The 24466-nt window shown below is 39.0% G+C and overlaps 1 protein-coding gene across 1 annotated transcript in view; it reads right to left on the bottom strand.

The window, feature by feature from the left end:
* The window catches only part of kif26aa (kinesin family member 26Aa), a 65166-nt gene extending 46125 nt beyond the window's left edge, over positions 1-19041 (bottom strand). Inside the window, exons 1-2 of the mRNA XM_081378983.1 lie at positions 18806-19041; positions 16845-17096 (exon numbers count right to left, since the gene is read on the bottom strand). Of these exons, the coding sequence (XP_081235109.1) occupies positions 16845-17096; positions 18806-18865 (312 nt within the window). The 5' untranslated portion in view covers positions 18866-19041. The remainder of the gene's footprint in view (positions 1-16844; positions 17097-18805) is intronic.
* Positions 19042-24466: the final 5425 nt, after the last annotated feature.

Here is a 24466-nt window from a genome sequence, read left to right as displayed (position 1 = left end):
TTAGCTTCGGTTAAATAGGTGTATAATAATTTGGGTAAATGTGTAAGCTGGATTTATGCCTATTTTTTCACATCTTCATGGACACAACAATGATTTCCCTCGTGTGTTAATATTTTTCCTTGTAATAATGTATGGTTTTCTAAAAATTAAAACTGCTGCGTCTGTGTGTAGATGAGATAAGCAAAGTGTATGCGCGTTGTGCACACGCTACATTGATTATGGCCAAGCATGCGTCCTTAAAATAGCATATAAAATAACATGCGCAACGCGCCACTGACTTTAGACTAGGTTTTTCCTGGTCAGTGGCGGAATTGTTTTCTAAACTGCAAAATATCACCAGGGAACGTTTGCGCTGGAACACGCCTCCTCTTTGCGCTGAACCGCCCCCGGGAGCGCAAATGCATTTGCTAGTTTACCGACGTGCGTCTGTGGAGGGAAAAGTCCGCTGTGCGCGGGTGCAAAATAGGAATGATACATGCATCAGTGTACAAAGTCAATTGCGCTGGGTGCAAGATAGGGCCCATAGTCAAAATGAGCTAAAGCAGACACAACATTGTTTTATTTTACTGTATTCACATAAATGTTGTGTTTGCATACAGCTATCAACTTAGGTCCTGTTGTCTCAGTGCTGGAGAAAAAAAAAAAAAAACACTAGCAAGTTTAAAATCTGTTTTTAAAAAAACCAGGAGGATGGATAACCTAAGAGTATTCCACAACAGCAGGAGAAACGATTCAATGTTCCATGTCAACAAGGCAGTCAAAGTTCCTATTTTAGGTACCTCACCACAGGTTTCGTCTTTTATGAACTTGTTTTTGAGCCAAGAAGGTCAAAGTTGAATATACCAGGCCCCCAGTCAACAGAGATCAAATGAACAGTTTCACTCCTCCCTGTGTCCGCCTGTAGTTTCCTGTTTTTACATGGAATTGACAGTGATGGTACCTCCTTTAAAAGAAAACAGTTATGGCAAATGTTTTTTTTACTTGTTAAAGCTCTGCTGTTGTGTCCTCACACACTGTTTTTCAGCAGGCCGCCAGCTGAGTTTCCTCTCTATGGCTCTCACATTATCTGTGTACATTCTGCTAGACTCACATTCAATTGTATCTGTCTTCAAGAACATTTCCTTCTTATCAGCAATTGTTAGTATGAGAAACTTCTTTATGCAAGTCTCGGCTAAATTAACAATAATGCACCAGATCACCTATAAAACTCTTGCTGTTTAGAGAAAGCTGTTTAGAAATGTCAATGAGATAATAAACTTCAAGCATTCAGTTATTTTATATGCTGCAGGTAAATGTCACACTAGGCCCAGTCAAATAAAACAGAAAAGCTGCAAGCTGAATTTCTACTTTAAAAGCTTCTTGCAAGTGCAGTAAAAGATAAGTAGCAAAATACTTGACCACAAGAAAGTGTGATTGACCTCAACATTAGAGAAGCAATTAGACTGGTGGTTCTCAACCAGGGGCCCAATAGGGGGCAGTATGATTACTTTCAATTATTTATATTTAAATAATATAAATTAATATGCTAACTAATAATCAAGATGGAAAATGAAATAAATGTTTTCCCATTCAATAACTTTTATTCAAAAACATACAGTTCTTGGAATTTCTGGAATCACAAATTTAATATTTCAAGACTTCCAGTTATTGTTAATAAAATGTGTTCAAATTCAAATATGGTGTTGAACAATGTGTCAAAAAGGTTGAGAACAACAGAATAAGAGGGAACACTTTGTTTATAACAACGGGATCTCAAAGTTAACAACCCATAACACACCACAAATGCTGTTTTATGAGCTATTTATTATCTTACAGGTCATTTTAAAGTTCTTTGCATTTCTGATTGCACAGTAGAGCTAATCATAACTGTTTGCTAAATATAATAACTATAGATATACTGTTAAAATGAACTTGGACAGTTGGTTGAAATACTTTGCTAAGTCATCTGTGTGAACTTTTCGATTCATTAAAAAACAACAACTTTGGTTTTAAAGAAATGGCTGGTTAAAAAAAATGGCTGAAGATACATTAGTTCTGGGAAAATCATGAACTTTTTTTCCCCGCAGATGTTGCTTGGTTTAATATTTTGCATCCAATATATCCAATTAAATGCAGTGAAATTCATACATTTTGTTTGACATTTAGTTAAAACAGTGGATCTACCAATGTACACCGTTAGTCAGATTTTCAGCCTTTATGTGTTTTTAACACTAAAATAGGGTGTGTGCACATCTACAAGATATCAATCTAGAAATCAATACACCAGATTTTCAACGCATGTCTTTTTCCTCTATAGCAGAAAAGTACTATGAAGTCTATGAAACTTTTTAATTATTTCAGACAGCTTCCTTTTGATGACATTCTGACTTTGTACTCTTAGCTTAAACTCAGTCTCAGGTGCAATAATACAGCTATCTCCTTAACACAGCTGCTGTGCGTCTCTCAAAACACCAAAATCTCCCATTCCAATCTTAGAGCCATCACTAATGACAACTAATCTGAAAGAGTGACCGCCAGGCAGGCTGTGGCTGGAAAAGAGATAAGGCGGTTGAAAGTAAGGCATAGACAACCTGGTTGCATGAAGTCAAAAGAAGGACAAACAACTGATGGAAGTGACTTAATCAAAGACGAGTTAACACTCCCAAAGCAGTAATCACGAGTTCAAAGTAGCCGGAATAACAACAAGGAAACTTGTAATGACTTGTCCCGTGTCTGCTTCACTGGACAGCTTCCCTGCTCTACTACAGCACTGGTTTCCAGAGCTCATGAGAAGAGAGCCGTAACCCTGCAGCTTTATTGCTCCAGTGGCTTTTGAAAATGAGTGTGGTGAGGGTTATAAAGCCAATGAGAACTTAAATATTCCTGCTTTGACAAGGCGTATGGGGCCTCTTTGGACAAACTGGTGCATAAAACTGTGGTGGTGCCGCACAGAAGCATTCTCTTGAGCGTACTTTAACACCGAAGTTACACTGCAACACTGTGAAAGGATAAAGCGTCTCAGCGACTTCCTGCTTTGTGCTAAGACTTTACGATATTTGTCAATGAAGAAAAGCCTTTTTTTTTCTTTTTTGAGTGACTTGGGCTTTCAGTGTGACTTATATGATGCACTTATCTCAGTGCCAGACGATGAAAGTTGATTGAGGTGCAGGCTCAGGGACAGAACTGAATTACGGCTACCAAACCACTGCATTGATCTGTTTCACAGCTCACTTAGCCTGTTATTCAATCAATTTCAGTGTGCTTCTATCAGCTTCCCTTTCCCAAATACTCAAGCTGATCCAGCCCACCACACTCTCAGACCCCTATTGCCTCAGGTTAATGACAAACTCTAAAGGACACAGTGACAAACCTCTATATCTCTTTCTAAAGTTGGATTTGCACCCGTTTTCTTCACATCTTCCTAGAACTGTTTCCTTCAGATCTCTTTTGACCATTGGACTTTCTTTTTTTCTCACGGTGTGATCACACTAGACTTCGTGGTCCATTCAGTTACATTATAAGCAAACAAATCGAAGAGACCGATACTCTGACCTCAATTTGCGCTGTCCAAAGTCATTTATCATTTTCAAAGCCTAGTGTGACTGCATCTTCACTATGTTGTTTTTTTTTTATGCAAAGCAGATTTTAATAGAAATCGGAACACCTATCATTAAAAAATCTCTAAATATTCCATGCCATTTGAGTTTGGTTTTATTCCATATTTTGGCTAATTTGATTATGCTTTCAGCTGCCAATAAGATTATATTGTTGTTAATGTAGCAGGCCTCTCAAGTGTCACGCACTGAGCGTGACAGTCACTCAATTCGGTCTTTTGTCACACACTCCCGCCACACATTGTATTTCTCACACGGAAAAACTATTTATAATATATTTAATATGCCGCAGCACCCACAATTTCTCTGACCGCGCCGCTCTCACTAAGGAACCGGCAGGAATCAAGTGCGTCTCCCCTGGAATTCTTAGTCGAGCCTGCCACTTATCAGTCAATCAAAAAAAAAAAAAAGAAAGGGGCTACACAATAGCATCTGGGTAAGATTTAAAGCAACAACCAATGAAAAAAAAAGCATATCCTGGAACTGTTCACGTGATTCTGCTACAACGTCTTCCGAAAGTTTCATTCGCCCACAGAGGAACCCACTGGAGCTCCGAGCATCACTTTGAGCACAGAGTAAGTCATGATCTCCTGTTTTAATGTTACAACAAATTCACAACTTGTTTGACACAAACAGTGACAACTTGACTGCTGTTAGAGAATGTTTCCCAGATAATTAGCATCAGTTTTTTCACAAGTGTCTGTAACTTAGCCAACAGTTTTACAGCCTGTTCACTGCTCGGAACAAGTAGTCTATGCCTAGTCATATTTTTGTTATCACACGTTGACTGACATATTGTCACATTATGAACATCTCTCTCTCCAAATAGGCTTAATAATTTTATTAGCACTAAATAAATTAAAGTGTATTGCATAGTCGATGTTATAGGTCACTTTTAAAATCATGTCATATTTTCTAATTATATCCTGGCCATGGATGCATTAATCATTGCATCTGTCTTTCAAAGATGTCAGGTAAAAAGCAATTAAGCATCCTCTCATTCACCCTGAGAGGAAAGTCCCCTAAAAAGGCCAGGTTAGAGGATGCTGGCCCAGAGAAGGTGGCAAAAAAAGGGTAGGCCCATTAGAGGAGGAGACAGAGGAAGAGACAGTGCAGGTGGAAGGCAACAAGTCCAAAAAGGCAACAAACACTTACAATAAACAACACCAGTCATAATCTCTCTGTTTAAATCCATTCCGCAGAATTCCACAATTTCTGAAAATCAGACAGAAGTCTGCAGATTTTATCTGGGCCTGCGCATGATCACTTAATGCCAGATGTGCTGATTATGTGATATGTTTGTCCTGTGGGGTGGAATGACAACTGTTGGTGGCAAACTGGGGATCTTTTAACATGCAGCTCCTCTTATTTGGTGTCTCTCTCACACAGGTGCTGATTTGTAGGGTTTCTGAACATAGTGCAATACCCTGATTAGCTCCTGGCTCTGCTCCATAGCCTGGGTGGTTTATAACCCACTCTTCACACATGTTCCCACTCACACGTTCACGAGTCATCATTAGCCGTGAATGAGCACTCTGGAGTGATTAATGCAAATGCGGCATTGATCTGAGGTCTGTGCTCAGCTGCAGGAGTGTAGCCGCTCTTTACCTGCCCTGCCTCTGCGACTACAGAGAGAATCAAAGGTCACTCTCATTAGTTTGGACTCACCAGAGACAAAACTCCATAGTGGCCGGCATAAGCATACAAAAAAGCCATGGTGGCCAGATATGCTAACATTTCATTAATGTGATTAATGGACATGCAATGCTAAAAAAGTTGAGTCTGTATTATAGCATCTGTAAATATTAGCACACTTTTTTTGTTTACGCCATCAACACATTTTGTTTTGTTTTGTTTTATTTTGTTCTGTATGATTTATGAAAAGTGATAAAATTATCACAGAACCTCAAATAAGTGGCAGAACATTGTATATATTAAATTTGTGCATGATTTGCATTGATAAATGCTGTTCTTTTGAACTTTCTAATTGGAATGATTTGAAGGATTATGTGACACTGAAGACTGAAGTATTGGCTTCTAAAAATGGTCATCACTGGAATAAATTACAGTTTAGGCCTATATATTAAAACAGAAAACAGTTATTTAAATTGTGATAATATTTCGCATTATTACTGTTTGTACTGTATTTTCGATCAAATAAATGCAGGCTTGTTGAGCATAAGAGAATTCTTTCAAAACATTATACTTTTTAAATTTGAAGATCAGGGTAAATTGTAATTATTTTGAGGAATTATTATTCGGAGGATTCGTCTGAAGAACAGTGGGCAGTTTAACTGTTCAGGACAAACAAAGGACTCGTGAAGAACTATCACAAAAAAACAACAAAAAAGAGCTGTGGATCATCAATGTAATGACACCCTCACCGTTCAGTTCAGTTTAGTTTAATTTTCATGGACTTTCAGTTTGTTTTCAGTTGTCAAGTGATTGTAGATTTATATATTAATACACAATCAAATATTTTAATCAACGGGCAGCTGCTTTAGATGCTATAATTAAAAAAGAAAGATATTTTTTGCTCATTCACTAGGTAGATGCACAGACAGGCAGACAGATGAGGATGGGTGGATGACTAAGCATTAGCAAATGCAAGAAAGCCTTGTGATTCTTATTCCATCCTTTAAACAGGTTGCTATGACAACCACATCCCATCAGTGTGATGGATTGATCTGTGATGGACAAGTTGTGACCCCTCAGGGCATGACATAATCAGCACAGGATGGAAGGAGGAGAGTGACAGAGAAGAACACGGTGATGATATGTCATCTGGTCACGTTCTGAAGATTACCTATTCACTAGAGTAAATCACACTTTTCCATGTCCAGATTTTGAAAGGAGAAATAACAGGAAGGAAATGGACCTAAATAATGAACCGCTTCAGTGATGGAGATAACTGAGGATCTGACTGCATGGCAGATCAAGCACCCAGATTATTTCTGAGGCTGTTGCTCACTCATTTCGAGTGAAAAGATACACAGGAGGAAGGAATGTGATCCTCAGAAACAGCTTTAGCTTTAGTCTTTTGCCTTCTACTATGTATCACAGTTGGAAAACTAAAAAGAGCACTTGCCGTACCAAAAGGTCACCTGCTAGCAAGCCAAGGACAAGACGACTGCAAGAATAATCTCAAAGAGGGAGGAAGGGTACAGGTATAGGTTCAGGCCTGTAAAAAAGGAAGCTATATTCCCCTTGGGAAAATACCCCACTTGCTTTCCCCTATAAACTGCGGTCATGCCTGGCAGACTGACTGCTGAGGCAGCAGGGACATGTACAGGTTTAAATTTTCATCACATGGACCAGCACATCATTCCATCCAGTTTATTTCTTTGAGATTGCTTCCCCCCTCCAGTGAGACCACCGTGGGCCTCTTCTGAGACTTTCCCAGTGAATTTACAGTGAGGTGATTTTCCTTTCGGATGATCCTGGCTGATTGCAGTAATCATCCTTTTTACCTAAAATGCACTGCTCTGTAAGTAGTCCTCTCAGTACCTTCAGTAAATATTGTCTGAGCTGGATGTTCCTATGTTTATATAGCACAGGGCAGTCAGACGCTTACAGCGCATCTACAGCGCACAGCTAGGAAAATGTTTATGGGTGATTTTATCAGTAAACGTAAAAGCACAATATGCTAGAAGCCTTTGAATTTAAGTTTTTACTTTTCATTTTAGGGGATATTCAAAGAGCCAGCACTCAGAAATGTCCCATCATGCCTCAGGACAGATTAAAGAAAATCACTGAAGTGGATGATGACAGTAAATTGAGAAAACAAAAGCACAACACAACATAGAATTATCAGTTGGAAAGCAGATAGATGGTAGAATACCTTTGCAGAAAGAAAATTCATTAGTTTTACAGAAATCACGTGTTTCTCCAGCTTTCAAAATGACATTATTGCAGTCTGTAATGATAAAAACTGCCACATATACTAGTATTGTGCCAAAGTGAAAACCAAATCCACACAGCAGACTTAATAATGCTATGGTTAGTCTTACCAATAAATACTTCATATCACATGCCTAATACAGCACTGAGCAGCTGTATTTACTGCCTAAACTTTATGAGAAACATTAAAAATGTAAATCGCATTTTCAATGGCTTTCAGACCTTTTAAAAATTGTGCTCACTATATTTAAATCTAAATATCAAGTTTCTAGCTTAAACTGCACAGATATAGATTTTAGTTCCCTTTCGAGAACATTCACTTCGTATTGCGTAGCTATATGCAGTGCAAAAACTCCTTTTCTCAAGAATATTGAAGCCTTTATTTTAAAACGCAGTGCATCTGCACAGCCAGCACAATGCAGAGCTAACTAGCGTGCTGATTGGCTGGGCTGCGTGAAATGCACAAACCTATGGCGAAGCGGATAGGACGTGTGAACCTATCAGGGCGCTTCGCGCCGAAGCGTGCCAGGATGGGCGTGGCTACAGCCTATATAAGCGGCCCATTTCGCCATAGAAATCAGATTTAATCTCCTTCAGTGACAGACTACGTCTTTGCTGACTCTCCTGAAACCTTCGCCTCGCCATCGACTTGCACAGCAGCGGAACGAGCAACTCTGCCTTGCAGCTCAGCGGACGACGACCTTCTGCTTTTCAGCAACTCGGTGCCGCTCTCCTGATTCGCCGTTCCCTTGCGGCCATCCGGCGAACGATGTCCTTTGAAAGCCTTCAAGTGCTTGCTGCGGCAGCGCTTGTAAAAGAGCAAATTTTCTCGTAACATTGTTCCAAATGTTACATGCCGACTCTACGGCATGCAGAGCCCCTCTGCATTCCTGAAATGGCCACGATAAGTGTGTTTCCTGCCTGGGCCGCCTCGGACACGCGAAAGCAGCACTCAAGCAAGGCGGCATGTCACTTGCCTCTCTGCGCTCGTGGCTAGCTCTCCTTACGTCAGAGCCCTTTGCGCCCTCCCGTTTCCCGCCCTCCTCGACCTGCGCAGTGCCACCGATCTAGCCCTGCATGCTACAAAGACCACGGCCCAAGTGATCGGGAGAAGCATGGCCAGCTTGGTCATGCTAGAGCGTCATCTTTGGCTCACCATGACAGAGATCAAAGACGCGGACAAGGCTGCTTTTCTGGACTCGCAGATCTCGAGCGTTGGTCTCTTCGTCCCCGCGGTAAAGGGATTCTCCAAGCGCTTCACAGAGGCTCATAAGTCATTGCAGGCTATGCGGCACTTCCTGCCGAAGCGATCAAGCTCAGCGTCGGGTCGCCCTAAGAAAATGCAGACCCCACAGCCAGCTAAACTAGCACCGCAAGCGTCTCAGCCCCGCCCAGCAGCTGAAACTCACCGGCTTTCACAGTCTGCCAAGCGCTTCCAGTTCCCAGAGCGTCAGGGCCCCCGACCCAAGATTTCGTTGGACCCTGAGCTTCGGAAGCCTTCCTAGTCGAAAGACAGGAGGGAAAAGGGGGGTGTTAAGTTCCGTTGCAGCTGGACCACCCTCAAAGTGTGCTTCTCCCAGCCCCCTCTCCAGTTCAGGTGGCTGGAGATGTTCGAAATGTAGCCAATGGGCCCGTCATAGTTCACGCACACAAACGCTGTTTTAACAGCGACCCAAATAAAGCACAAAAAGAGCACTTTCTCCCTCCAAAATATAAGGGTGAACGGGTCCCCATTACATGGCAGCCCATCCCCAAATGTCATTCAACCCCTAGCCACTCGGGCAAAGGCCTGGGAAGCCATCCCCGATGTGTTGAAATGGGAATTAAACACAATAAAACAAGGTCACTCGCTGCAGTTCACTCGCAGGCCCCCACGCTTTCATGCTGTGGTCGAAACCTCGGTTAGGAGCAACATGGATCATGTCCTCCGCACCGAGGTGCTAAGTCTAATAGCGAAAGGGGCTGTCGAGACAGTTCCCCCGCCATTACGCGAGTCAGGTTTTTACAGCCGTTATTTCCTCGTCCCAAAAAAGGATGGCGGTCTCAGACCCATCCTAGATCTCAGACACCTGAACAAGGCCCTCATGAGACGGCCATTCAGGATGCTAACAACCAAACAAATCCTCGCACAAGTTTGCCCAGGGGATTGGTTTTTCTCAGTAGATCTGAAAGATGCTTACTTTCACATCCAAATAACCCCCCATCACAGGCCATTCTTGAGATTCGCCTTTGAGGGTCAGGCTTATAAATACACGGTCCAGCCATTCAGGGTGTTCCTGGCCCACCGCACATTCAAGAAGTGAGTGCCTGAGACAACGGGGAATGCGCATTTTGAATTACCTCGACGACTGCCTCATTCTAGCTCAGTCAGAGGCCGAATTAATAACCCACAGGTCCTTGCTCCTTGGCCACCTAGAAAGTCACCGGCTGGTACCAGTCTGGTGTGAGCATGGGTGTGGTCCCAAGGAGAAAAGTGATTTCAACAGACGCCTCCAACCTGGGTTGGGGAGCTCTGTGCGAGGGCAGGCCTGTCTCCGGCGTCTGGTCGAGCTTGGAGAAGCGCCTACATATCAACTGCCTCTAAATGAGAGCGGTCTTTCTAGCCCTGAAAACCTTCCTCCTAGACCTGGCGGGTTACCATGTCTTGGTTCGGACAGACAACATGTCAGTGGTGTCCTATATAAATCGCCAAGGCGGTACCAGGTCCTTCAACCTGTACACCATGGCCAAACACCTGCTTTTATGGGCTCACGCCAACCTACGCTTACTGAGAGCAGCGCCAGGCATACTGAACCAGGGTGCAGATATGTTATCACGAGGCAATGTTCCCCCAGAGGAATGGTCTCTCCACCCGCAGACGGTTCAACTGATCTGGAGTGTCTTCAGCAGGGCAGATTTAGACCTCTTCACCTCAAAAGACAACTCTCACTGCCCAACATTTTTCTCAAAAGACAGGGATGCACTAGCCCATGAATGGCCCAGCCTCCCACTTTACGCATTCCCTCCGGTCTCGATGCTCCCTCAGGTCATCCAACGGATCAGGGAGCACAAGTGTGCGATCCTACTGATAGCCCCTCTCTGGAAGACCCAGATATGGTTCCCCGAGTTGGCACGGCTGCTAGAGACCCCATGGCCCATACCACTGAGGAGGGACCTCCTCACGCAAGCGAACAGAACAATATGGCACCCTCGTCATGAATTGCGGGCCCTCCATGTATGGCCCCTCAATGGGTACCCGGGAACCTCCTGGATAAGGTCTAAAGCACTATCACAGAGGCTAGAGCTCCATCAACCAGACGCCTCTATGCTCTTAAATGGTCAGTGTTCGCCAGCTGGTGTACAGCTCGGGATCTTGACCCTTATTCGTCTGACATACCATCGGTCCTTTCATTTTTACAAGAGCTGATGGACGCGGAGCGCACCCCCTCCATGCTCAAAGTATATGTGGCAGCCATAGTAGCCTTTCACGCTCCTGTGGCCGGCCAGTCCTTCGGAAGGAACGACCTGGTCTTGCGCTTCCTTAAAGGGGCCAGGAGGCTTAACCTGCCTTGACCCCCCTCCATACCTGCCTGGAAAAGGGAACGTACTCGGTTACTAACGTAACCTTGGTTCCCTGAGAGTAGGGAACAAGTATTGCGTAGCCAGCCGTGCTATAAGCTGCACTTCAGGTCTGTTGCTTCAGTCGATTTAACCTGATTTCTATGGCGAAATGGGGCGCTTATATAGGCTGTAGCCACGCCCATTTTATTTACGTGTATGTTATGATATTTTGGCTGTTTTTATGTTTCCAATGTAAATACGTGTATAGTATAATGTCGAAAGCATATTTTCAAAAATACATTTATCCAAATTTTATAAATGGAAATGTATTTTCATACCCCTTGAAGTACAATTTGTAATAAGGATTAAACTAAATATATTTTCGAAAAACATATTTACTTAAGCTGCAGCATATATTTTGTCTGAAAAATAAATAAAATATGGGTAATATATGAGTAGAACTCTTTAAAGTTAATCTTCCTTGATCTTCCCTGCAGATCTGCTACAAAATGATTTATTCTTTTAAGTGATAGTTCACCAAAAAAAATTAATTCTGTCATTTACTCACCCTCAAGTTGTTCCAAACCTGCATAAAAACCTTCCTTCTCTTGAACACAAAAGAAGACATTTTAAAGGGGTCATATAATGCCATTTTTGTACAAGCTAATATGATTCTTTAGGGTCTAAATTAAAAGTTTGTAATATACTTTAATTAAAAAATTCTCATTAGTATTGTAAGAAAACACTCATTTTACCTGGTCAAAAACAGCTCTGTTTTCAGCACGCCATTTAAGTGCATGTGTCTTTAAATGATAATAAGCTTTGCTCACCCCGCCCCTCTGTTCTGTGGGCATTTTGCCACAACAACACACGTGGAGTGTTGCCATGAAAACAGTTGAGGGTAACGTTATATTTTGAAGAATGGCAGCGGGAGTCTCTGAGGACACTGTGCAACCGTATCAATTTGAACCAGAGTTGGAAAACAGGACATTTCTGAATGGTTGGTTAACGTAATGTCACTTTGATCTATTTTTGTATGTACTGGCAGGGTAGAGTACGAACGCTATGTGTTTACTGATGTATACGTTAGTTCATTGACAGATTGATGTTACAGCTAATGGCAATGAAAAACTTTTTTTCTGTGATGCGTAATGTTATCTATGCAGTGTTGTTAGGTACAACTGTCTGGGCTGAAGCGCTAACATTTTACTGATCTGTTTAAAAAATAACCAATCTGTAAGACTATGACAGTCATTAGGCACATAAACAACACATAGCCTACTCAGACAGGAGCTAATACCTTTTTCAATGTTCTCGTTTATAAAGCAGTCTGGTGAAATGATTTGCGCAAACATGACAGCATTGCTGTTGATCGTAGGGAATATTCCCTTCGAAAACAAAACTCAGCCACTGCGTCTTCAGCGGTTCGGATTTAGGAACATCAATATGACTGCTGTGTTCCTTATTGCACCCAAGAACAGAACACCACAATCGCTTAGACGCCATTCTGCTCATAGACAGTGCTCCAGCGTATCAACAATGACGCGCAGACTATGATGACAGACAGCTCGCTCACGAGCGAGGGCGGGTCTGTATTGAAATGCTGCTGTCAATCAACAATCGTGGGAGGGGCGTCGATTTTGTGACATCACAAAATCGAACGGCTTGATTTGAGAGAGGGGAAAACATAGGGTATAAAATTTTTATTTTATTTTTATCATTTTATGATGGTTGTGTACAGGCACTGCCAACTCACATTTCAGTACAATCAACTTGTAAAAGTGCATGTACCATTATATGACCCCTTTAAAGAATGTTGGTAACCAAACTGTTGCTGGTCCCCATTGACTTCCATATTATATAAAAAAAAAAAAAGGAAGTCAATGGGGACCAGAAACTGTTTGGATATAAACTAATATGCTTTTTTTTTTTTTTTTTTTTTTTTTTTTTTTTCAGCACAAGAAAGAAATTAATACAGGTTTGGGACAACTTGAGGGTGAGTACATTTTTGTTTTAGGTTGAACTATCCCTTTAAGTCATAGGGGTTATGAGTTAAAGTGATAGTTATGTGATCATAATGATTTGAACTGAGATAAATCTCTCCATTAATCCAATTTGTTTTCCATTGATGGGTCAGAATGGATTTAGACTGCCATTACACTTTTTAATTTAAACTGTTTCTGAGAGATACGACTCCATGAGGCAAACTTATGGAGTCTGGTATTGACAGCATCATTGTGTTCTAAAAGTGTCTTGAGATTCTTTCGTCTTGCTTTTGTTGAACACTCAGCCTTCGCAGGAGTATCTTAAAGCTTAATCTGACTGTCTGGACTCAGACTTGATTGTCTGAGCTGACAAACAATTTAACTCTGAGACAGCTGAGAAGAAAATGTCCTTGCACATTTTACAGCTTACCCCATCTTATCTGCAGGTTTGTAATTAGAGTCTAAGAAAGCAACTATTTCAAGAAAATAGAAGCTTGGCTAGACTTCCTCATACATTTCATGAAGAAAGTGAGATTCGATTGTAGATTGTCGATTGAAGTGAATCCTTCATAAAGCTGAATCAAACTAAACAGTAGTGTTGTACTCAACATTCTTTTAGATAAATTTAAGGAGTGCTGGTCTGGTCTTGGTCTCGACTAAGTCTCACCTTGCCTTACTCTTGGTCTTATCTTGGTCTCAACCCCAAAAATAGTCTTGGTCTTGTGTTGGTCTTAACACACACTAGTCTTTACTCTCAACTACAACACTATTAGATAGATATTTTGTTACACTGAAATCCATAGTTGCAAAAAAAATCTTTCACAGTTCAATTAACCTGTCTGAAGAGTCATCTTTATATACCTATTCAGAATGAGACCACGTTGCCTTTCTAATGTACAACTGATATGCAAAATAATTGACCAACGCAAATCATATTCCTAGGCAATCTAAAATAAATACCTCTAAAATGTCCTCAGATTTGCCGACTCAATGATCTACAGTATTGGAATGAAACTGTTATGCTCCAGTGCATAAGGGAGGGAATGGAAAGAAACCACATTTTTGTGATCCAACTAGCAGAGAGCAGAAGTTTCCCAAAACAAGTGGGTGAATGGCTATGCCCAAAACAAACCTTGAAATCTGTTGCGATTGAAAAGGGAGTGACTGAATTACACACTTCAGCTTTATGAACCAGCAATGCTGTGTTATGGTACTGTCTAGTGTTAGCTAAACATGGTCTTTTTTATTATTTAATACCTACCACAATAAAGAAGCAACACATATTCTTTCCAGAGAGAAGATGATGCTAAAATTCTACTGGGATACAGTATTTTGAAAAGTGCTGGCCTGCTGCGAACTATTCATCCCTGTGGCTGGTCTATCATAAATATGTTTTAAAAATGTTTTGCTAATGCTATTTCTGAATGTCTTCGTGAACGTTCCAAAGTCCAGTCATTTTAAAGGTTTTTTTGTTTTGTTTTGGTTTTTTGGCTATGTTAAGGGTAACATGAACATGAAAGAACATTCTATATAATTTCCCAAACATTATGGGAATGTAACTTTTGAATGTTCTCTAAAAATTTCAGAAACAAAAAAATGTTAGACGAATATACAACTATAACGTTTCAGGAAAAAAGTTCATTAAATGATGTATAATGTTTTTGTGCAAACGTTTTGAGAACATTATTAAAGACCTGATAACTTTGAATGAATGTTCTATTAACGTTACTGGAATAATGTTTGTTCATACCCTTGCCAGAATGTTAGCCAAAGTTCTGAGAACATTCCCTGTTATCCGGGAGTTTAAAAGACAAATCTTCAAAAACAGGAGGTCCAACAACACTTTATATGCCCAGTCAACGTGAAGGAATGCACAGCCTCTGGCAATTTGAGGAAATGCATTACCAAGCCAACAGGATCACACTTTCATTGAGTAGTAAAAGTTAGGTTGCTTTAACTTCCTTTTCAGATGCTATCACTTCTACACCTCCTTTTACATGCATTGTTCCTAAGAACAATAGCAACCAAGTGCTGCTGTATACAAGCATGGAAACAAGACAATATATACTGTATATAAACACCTATAAATAATGATGTCACTGCATAAGAAATGTAAGAAATAACAAAGGAAACAAGTAGGTCAAATCTAAAAGTCAATGACAATGTTTAATCTCCAACTCCAGATAATGAGCTCAGAGGCTTCAATTTAATATTAAATTATTAGCTTTGTAAGTTTACCAGTCACAAAGGCACTGGAGATTTTCATTAAAAGTTTCTGCCATAAACCTAGCTTTCTTGCAGTTTAGTTTGAGCTGCTTCTTCATTGAAACACGATGGTGGGCTGCAACCTTCTCTTTATGCACTGCCCGGACAGCTAATATCATCAGAGTGCTCATCATCAATGATAGGCATGACTGCTTACATTCATCTCAGCGGTTCTTCTCTTGAATATAGCCACTCGAAGTGTGTCATCACTCAAGATTAATGGGACCATAAAATCCTGCTGAGTTGGACGGTTCTACTGGTCATTGAAATTTGTTTTACCTGTAATATTTCTCACTATCATCTAAAATAATCATTGTGGACAGTGTGAATGCTGGTGGCTATGTCAAATACACTAATCTTTTTGACTTTTTTTGTCTATTTTGGAATCACGGTGGGCAGACGAGTCTAAGATTTTTCTTCAGTATTTTCCCTAATGATAGCGATATGTCCAAAGGTGTCCATGTCAAATGGTGTTTTGAACTTGCAATGCAAAATAATTAATTACATTTATATGCATATTGTATATTTGAGATGTTTTTGTATTTATATGTGGACTTGGGGTTGGTAAGAAGTCTCTTATGCTTACCAAGGCTCCATTTATTTAATCAAAAATGGTTAAAAGAGTATTATATAGTATTACAATTTAAAATAACTCTTTTCTATATCTTAATATATTTTAAAGTGCAATTTAAAAGCTGGATTTTCAGAATCATTACTCCAGTCTTCAGTGTCAGATGATCCTTCAGAAATCAGTCAAATATGCTGGTTTGCTGCTCAAGAAACATTTCTTATTTTTAACAATGTTGAAAATAGTTGTTGCTTAATTAAGAAAATAAAGTTGCTTAATATTTTATGGAAACTGTGATAAAAGAATTATCAGGATCTTTTGATGAATAGAAAGTTCACTACTCTAATGACAGTGAAAGGTTGTGTGTGTGTGTGTGTGTGTGTGTGTGTGTGTGTGTGTGTGTGTGTGTGTGTGTGTGTGTGTGTGTGTGTGTGTGTGTGTGTGTGTGTGTGTGTGTGTGTGTGTGTGTGTGTGTGTGTGTGTGTGTGTGTCAAAATCTGATAAGGAAATTCTAGGCTTTTTTAAGTGATAGTTCATCTAAAATTAAAAAATATTTCAGCATTTCCTATCATGTTGTTCTGCAGCCATTTCTTTCTTCTGTTGAACACAAAGGAGTTGTTAGGGAGAATGTCAGTCTCTGTCACCATTCATTTTCTTTTTCATATTTTTTCCTTACAATAAAAGTGAGAGGAGACTAAGACTGCCAGTCTGCTGAACATCTTCTTTCGTGTTCCACTAAAGAGGAAAAGTCAAACAGGTTTGCAACAAAATGAGGGTGAGTAAATTTGTTTTATTTTTTTATTTTTAAATGTTTTTTAACTCTCCTAAATGACTTAATCTGACTGCAGTGGGAATTGTTAGAACTTTTATTGCCTTCAATTACAGTTTAGTCTGCAAAGGTTAAAACAATTATTTCTACACCACTGTCACTGTCTTCATGGTGTAACAGGCCCTGAGACGAATCGCTTTAACGGTTTAGTTGAATGCACAAACCTTCAGAGTTCCTGGCTCGGCCAGCTCACGCGCCTGCCTGTTCAGTTGGTTCGCGATGATTTGACATCGCTGACACAGGCTTTCCCTCCCGTGCTTGTCCTCGGAATAACTTAACTCCGTTACGGACACTGAACCGGCACCCTCCGGGTTTGGCCGGCTGCCGCATTGCACTTCTTCTGCCGAGTGAATCCTTTTCCTGGGATTGAGTGCTGGACTCTGCACTGATTCACTGCTTGCTGATACCTCAACGACCTTGTGTGAGAAAAGAGCAGAAAAGAATTCAAACTGAGAGATGAATGAAAAGAGTTTGATGGAATAAACTGCATACTGAACTGAAAAAAAGTTCCTGCCTTATTTTTTAAGTACAATCAACTTGGATGTTCAAAGCTGCAGTCTGTAACTTTTGGGGCTCTAGCGGGTAATAAACAGAACTGCATGCGTCTTGTGGAAGAACATTGTAGTCGGAGCGACTTCTCTCTGTTTTTGTCTATGATGAGACACGCAGGTACTGGACTACACCGCTAGTACCCGTCTAAAATGGTCCTTATATAAAAACATATTATAAGCATACCGTAGTGATTCAGGATAAGACAAAAAACACAGTTTAGAAAATAGATTCATGATGTACTCGCTTATTATATAAATTTAGTAAATTTTGAACACAAAGAAAGTCACAGACTGCAGCGTTAAGTCATTTCAACTTAAATTGCATTAAACTTACTTTAAAATTTTAGTTGAATCTTGTATAACTTATATTAAAAAAAAGTTGAAATTTGCTTAACTTATTTTGATGAGTTAAAGCAATTTATAAACATATGTTGTCATAACTTGTTGATTTTTTTCAGTGTGTAAAAAACAGGAAAAATACTGTAAGACTGTAATATGGTCCTCACAAAAACATTGTCCAGGTTAAAAAACAGGTTAAACCAGCCCAAAAATATTTTTGTAATAATCATATAGGCTGTCTACCTTTTTATGTAAGTAAAGGTCTATGCCGTTTATGCAACTGGCCACTGGACTTAAGATAGTTGTTCTCCCAGCCTGACCAGCTGAAAAATGCCCAAGGCCTTCTAAAACCGGCCATCAGATCAACCTGGCCAGGCCTAAATTATTTATGATCAACGAGAAAACCTTTAGATAATTTAAATATCCTGACGACATGGACTTAGTTGGCCTATAGAAAACTTTATATATCTTGGTACAATTTTGGACTTCAGGTGAGTTTCTCTGGAAATACAGAGCACGGTTTCAAAAGATGGTCACGGCGACTATCTTCTCAGACAACTCAGCGGCCTTGGTGTTAGTCAGCATATTTTAAGACTTGTGTAGAAATCTATTGTTGAGAGTGTTCTAACCTTTCATCTCCTTAAGGTCACTTGTAGGTTTAAGAATAAACTTTCTAGAATTGTATCAATGGCAAGTAAAATAGTTGGTACGCCCCAGAAGTCCTTAACACAACTTTTCACATAAGGGCAAGGAAGAATGTGAGGAGTATTCTGGCAGATACCTCCCAATCCCATCCTCTCTTCACCCAGTTTGAGCTCCTCTGGCAAATAAAAATGTTTTCAAGAAGTCCTTCATCCCAAATGCCATTAAAATGATTAACTCTGCCAGTGATTAGTAAAGTAACAGAAAGTGACATGAACTATACTTTTATGTAATGTGACCAATTGTCTTTGTATTGTTTTATTGCTTATTAGTTTCTCAGTAGTTGGTTTAACATGTGTTGGTGAGCAAAAGACAAATTTCCAGTCCGGTGGACAATAAAGACAATTCAAAGATCAGCTAAGACCACCAAACTAAGTTTCCTAGTTTAAGCATTTTTGCCCCAGTAGGATACACATTATGAATGAACATTAGAATATTTCATGAATCAATGCATGCTTTCATGAATCAAATGTTAAGAACTTCAAAACAAAATAAAAAACATTCTGAAAAGTTGCATCATGCTATTATCTCACCGTGAACCTCCTGAAATCTGGGCTGCGTCCTCCACCTTGAACCCAATAATGAGAGTGCATGTTTCTGGCTTTAAATGTCCCCGCGTGTCAAACAGAGTCTGACTCACTGAGAGATTTGTAAATTATCCATTTCATTGATGTTAACTGTAATTTATAACTCTAAAGTTTAGTTTTTCTAAAGTTTAGGTTTTCCAGTCTTGCAAGTTGGCGCTCTTCTCAATCCCATGTTGACGATAAATGAATTAAACTCAGGGATCAGTTAGACTGATATTGAGTCACTGGGGGGCGGAGCAGAATCGCAGCTCACACAGCGCGCTCCTGAATCTGATTCATATTGAAAGCGCATCCTTCTCTTGTGAGTAGGGGAGACATGTAACCTGTTTTAATGCATAATACGGTGGTACTAGTATAGACGTATGTATGTATTATATATTACTGCAATAAATTCCATAGCTGAGTAAAATTGCCTACTTTAGAAAAACTCTCAAATCGCATTCCTAATTTTCCTAAACTTAAAGAAACTCAGGTGTTAATGGGACCGTCATGAGAACTTGCCACGAATCGTGGTTCATTCTCACGAGTTTATTCGCTGTGTGCACAAGAAGTCAATGTTTCCTAATGTCTTTCTGAAAATCAATTTATTTTATGTTATATTCAGTGTATATTGCAATTACCAGTAGCCTATAGCCTACTGGCACTTAAATAGTTTTCGGTATAATTTTTCTCTTTTCTGTCACAATTTATTTTGTGTGCGTTTATGCACTGTATGAGCGCGCGCTAGGCACACCATCATGTTGTGTAATTTCAGTGTGGTGGTCAGCTATTTACTATTACTTTAGCGCCACCACATGGCCATTATCTGCAATGGCATATCCATAAAACAGTCGATTATGGAAGTTTATTTCTTGGTGGAGTTGAATATAACAAATATTTTACTCCTAAAAAATGCGTGAACTGGTCTAGAAATGTTAAGAGGCTTATTTTAGACTACATTTTGAGTATACGTGCGTTTCTTTGTGTTTACCCCTTCACTGTTGTTAAGAAAGTGGTTTACATGTCTGTGAGATGTAAAACATGACATTATAGACTGTGGTTACAGTAGACTCACATTTATGGGTCTTTTCGAGGGCGCTGGTCATGGTGCTGAAATATAGGCCTATATTTTTGCATGTTTTCGTTTAAAAGGTAGCTAAGCTAAGCATCTTGGCTGTGATATTTGACAGCTAGCCTATATAAAGGCTTCTTAGCTAGGCTATGAAGTTAACGAAACATGCAAACGGACAAGGAGTTATTACCTTCTGTTTTCTCTTCAGATAATGACTGGTCAGTCCAAATATTGTATCGGTATCCAAAAGGAGACTGTCAAGTTCCACAGGTGTTTCCCTCTGCTGTATATTCCATGCATTTTGTGTTGAATCACGTAAAGCCATGGGATATTGTTTTCATCTGGGGTTTAAAGTCAATTTCTAATTACCAAAATAAAAATTAAACCATGTGACAGGCATCAGAATAAATTGTAATTTTTAAAATGATGTTGTCTTTCAGATGCTTCCGCGTATGTTTAACCATCTCCGTCTTTTGCTCGTGCTTACTCCAGACTCGCGAGCACATCCAAACAAAATAAGCGTTAACCATGTGGATCAATTCAAAGCTGCGACGGTGTCTCCGCCTCCCTCCTCTCCTCTCCTCTCCTCTCCTCCGCCTCTCTCTCCCTCTCCTTCTCCTTCTCATTCTCAAATGAGTTTAATGAATTATTTTCATTTCATCCCACTACTTCACCTGTAACCATTCTTTTATTGTATTGATAATACAGTGTAGCCTATAGCCAGATTTTTTTCTTTCTTTCTTTTGAAGCATCATTGGGTGCTCTTTAAAAAAAAACTTTTTAGATCAACCAACTGAGAACTTTGCCTTGTTAAAGGAAAATATACAAGAAGCAAGCCAGGAATATCAAAGTAATGTCAAGGATGAGGACCAGAAATGGAATGAAATAATTTCTGGTAAAATATCAAATCATCTCTGCATTGTAATTGTGCATTGTATATACATTTAAAGTTAGATTACTATCCAATTGTTTTGGAAGCATACAAAGTATTTCATTCTACAATGTAATATGCAAAACAGTTACTTTTTATATATATTTTATAAATATATTAAAAATTATTTATTGTAAGCTAGAGTAAAACTTTCCTATATAATAGAGCAAATCCTGAGGTCTTGGAAGGCTAGTTTTGTTTTTCAGACTATAGGCACTCAGGACTTCATTGGTGGCCACCTTACGCAACAGTGTGTACAGCTGCACCTGGATTTGTGCCCCAGTGGAGCATATAGGTAGTTCACCCAAAATATATATAAACAAGATGACAGTTATCTACCATAAAACCATATGAACTTAAGTAAACTCACAATGTAACAATACTACGGTTCAAAATGATGCCATAACTGAGTGAGCATTTTATTGTAAATAAACATTGACAGCTTAATTGCTATATTTCTTACCATCTTTGTCCTGTTCTCTTTATTTTCTAATGTTGTGTCAAACTGTTTATTTAAGCTCTTCTACAGTTTGACAAGTCCCATTTTCCAAAATTTCTCTACCTCTGGCACAGTCACAGCAGCCAGTATTCTTCTCTGCATTGTAAGGATTTCTTGCTGGTTCTCACAGAACTCTTGTAATTTCTTCAAGACTTTTGTGCGTTAGTCTAAGGAGAAATTGAAAATTATGGAATCAGTTCCCTTAAATGTGTACACATTTGTGACAAAGTTAAAGTTACCCGACTGGGATATGCTCCACAGTCTACTTTTTTTTTTTTTTTTTTTGGAAAAATTCCGAGATGACATGTTTATGACATACAACTTTGTATACAATATACAAAATGTATTAACAATATGTTCAATGTCATCCGAATACAAATGAGAAAGAGTGAGCTGAAAACTAAAACTAAAATAAAAAAGATAGAGAAAAAGAACATGAGGGTAAGATATTAATCTATAATTCAGTTACATTTTACAAATTTTGTCATGTTATGTTTAAATAAGTTTCATAAGAAATGTAGGTAATGCAGGGTTTTATCTGTTTTTTGCCAAATTTTCTTCTGCAAGAACCACCTCCACTTATGCTTGTCAGGCATTGCATTGTTTTTTTATCAACTGCCTTGTTTCTACAGAATTATCATCTGAAAATTCAACCACTGCAAATGTCTTTGTCTCCACCTGTTGTGAGATAACAAGAACAAAAACAAAACAAAACAAGACATAGATACACCTCTAATGTTTCTAATAAATACAGTTAAATCATCTGCATATGCTGTGAGTTTTACAGGTGGGATTTCTGGAAACATTGGAACACCAAGTCCATCGATCGTTTCCTTAAAGATGACATTAAAGTTTCAAAAGATACTGAATATAAAAGTCCTGAAAGACGCATTTTTGCTGTATGCCTCTCGTGACTGCACAGGGCCTTCAGGCAACCATTCATTCTAAGCATACTAGATGTTTCACTATATAACAGTTTAATACAAGAGACAAATTGTGGACCAAAGCCAAAGGCCTTCAAAGTCTTTAGTAAGTATAAATGGCCCACTCTGTCAAAAGGTTTGTCTTGATAAGAGTCCAATATCAATTTGATGGTTTTTGGCAACTGCAATAATGTCTCTCAACAAAAATAGGTTGACGAAAATGTTCCTTTTGGTGATACAGTATGACTGATCGTTATGAATTATAGTTGCAGTACATTTCTTCAACCTATTGGTTATAGCTTTTGACAGTATTTTAAAGTCAGTCAGTACACAATAATGACACAGGACGCCAATTCTTTAAGTATCCAAGATCCCCCTTTTTGGGTATAATAATGACAGCACCACTGTTTGAGAAGTCAAGGGTGGGATACCTTGGTTAAAGGACTCTAGAAAACGTTATACAAAACTTGTCCAAGCACATTTTAAGAGCTTTTTTAAAACTCAGAAAGACCATCAAATCCAGATGATTTGCCACTGTTTAGCTCCTGCATAGCACTTGAAAGCTCAGAAAAAGTCAGAAATCCCTCCTGGCTCAATCTTCTCTTTCACTGACAACTGTGGAAGATCTAGAAGTATAGTTCTTCAACTGCTGATTCAACACAATATTCTGACTGAAAGAGTTTCTCATAAAAGGAAATATCAGAAACTATCATTTCTCGTTGATCAGTAGTTTCATTGCCATTAGAAAGTTTCAGTTTATGGTTACTTGCTCTCTTGCACTTTTCTCTAGTCCAAAAAAGAATGCAATTGGAGCATCCATTTCATTGTAGCTTAATTTATCTTGTTCTCACAAGAGTTTCCTTCTCCTGTTACTGTAAAAGAATAATAATCTGCCTCCTTTGTTATTGTAGCTTTGCTGAAGAATTTCTTGTTCCAATATCTTAATTTTCGAGTTCAGTGTTATGTGCAGTGTATTGTGGCAAAAATTCTTTTTCTGCACTTTTCCCAAATCCCACCACTGACTTGGAGATGTATAGCTAACAGTATACAATATGCAACTGAAAACTTTTTATGCGTTTTGGCCTTTCATTCACACGACGACGGCATTTTGGGGGCCTGAAAACCCAAGCTTTTGAAAAAGGGTTTCAAAGTGCAAGGTTTTGAAAATGATGCCTTCACCATCTACGTGTAAACAACAAAAACGTGAATGTGTGGAAACGGTGACATCATGCACATACATGTTTCTGTGGTGTTTCTTGATAAAGTGACATCGCCAACTACTGACCTGGCATGCATAATACAGTGTGTTTAGTCATTTTGTATATACAGTTTCAGTGACAATACATTAAACTTCTATATATAATGTTGAATATGATGTATATATGTGGTAATATTTGCGGGTCCTGATAATAATAAAATAATAAAAGTAATATTTCGAGATGCACCAATTGCAATTTTCTTTGCCAATTCCGATGCCAACATTTCTTGTTCAGCATAAATAAATGCAATAGAATAAAGAGAGATATGAAATATACACAACTTGAAGTTTTTCAGGTGAGTCTAAGAATATGTTCGTTTTCAGGTAAGAAATACTACAGAAATTAAAGTAATCAAATGTAAAATAACACTGGATAGTCTTCATTGTAAAAATTAAATACAGATTAATGCTTACAATTAAAGTTACAAAATCTATATTCAGTCAGGAGCAGAGACATGGCAGACAGCAGAGGGAATATTAGACTGCTGTCACTTTAAGAGTTTATGCACGGATCAAATATACTGTTACACAAGAACATGCTTATCTTTCTCAACTTTTTACGTTCCAAAACTGACTGTGTTTAACTACTTACAGGCATTTTGAAATAATTTTGTGTGTATTTTACTGTTTAAGCACATTAAGCCACTCATTTTGGCGGGTTTGTGTCAATTCGCCGTTGGAGAGAAGAAAGCGAGAACGTGCAGCCAGAGGTGGAAAGAGTACTGAAAATTTGTACTCAAGTACAAGTACCGTTACATTGCTGAAATAATACTCAATTACAAGTAAAAGTACTGGTGTCAAAAAAGTACTTAAGTAGAAGTACAAATTACTCTTCTCAAAAACTACTCTGAGTACTAGTTACTCGTTACTTTTTAGCTGGCGATAGTTAATGTATTACCATTAAATATATAACCAAATCATAGATTTATGTAGAAAATAGCTACT

This window comes from Scardinius erythrophthalmus (genome assembly GCF_964197995.2).
Source record: "Scardinius erythrophthalmus genome assembly, chromosome: 11".
Lineage (NCBI taxonomy): Eukaryota > Metazoa > Chordata > Actinopteri > Cypriniformes > Leuciscidae > Scardinius > Scardinius erythrophthalmus.
Note: the sequence above shows the minus strand (reverse complement) of the source record. Positions and strands in the feature narration are given on the sequence as shown.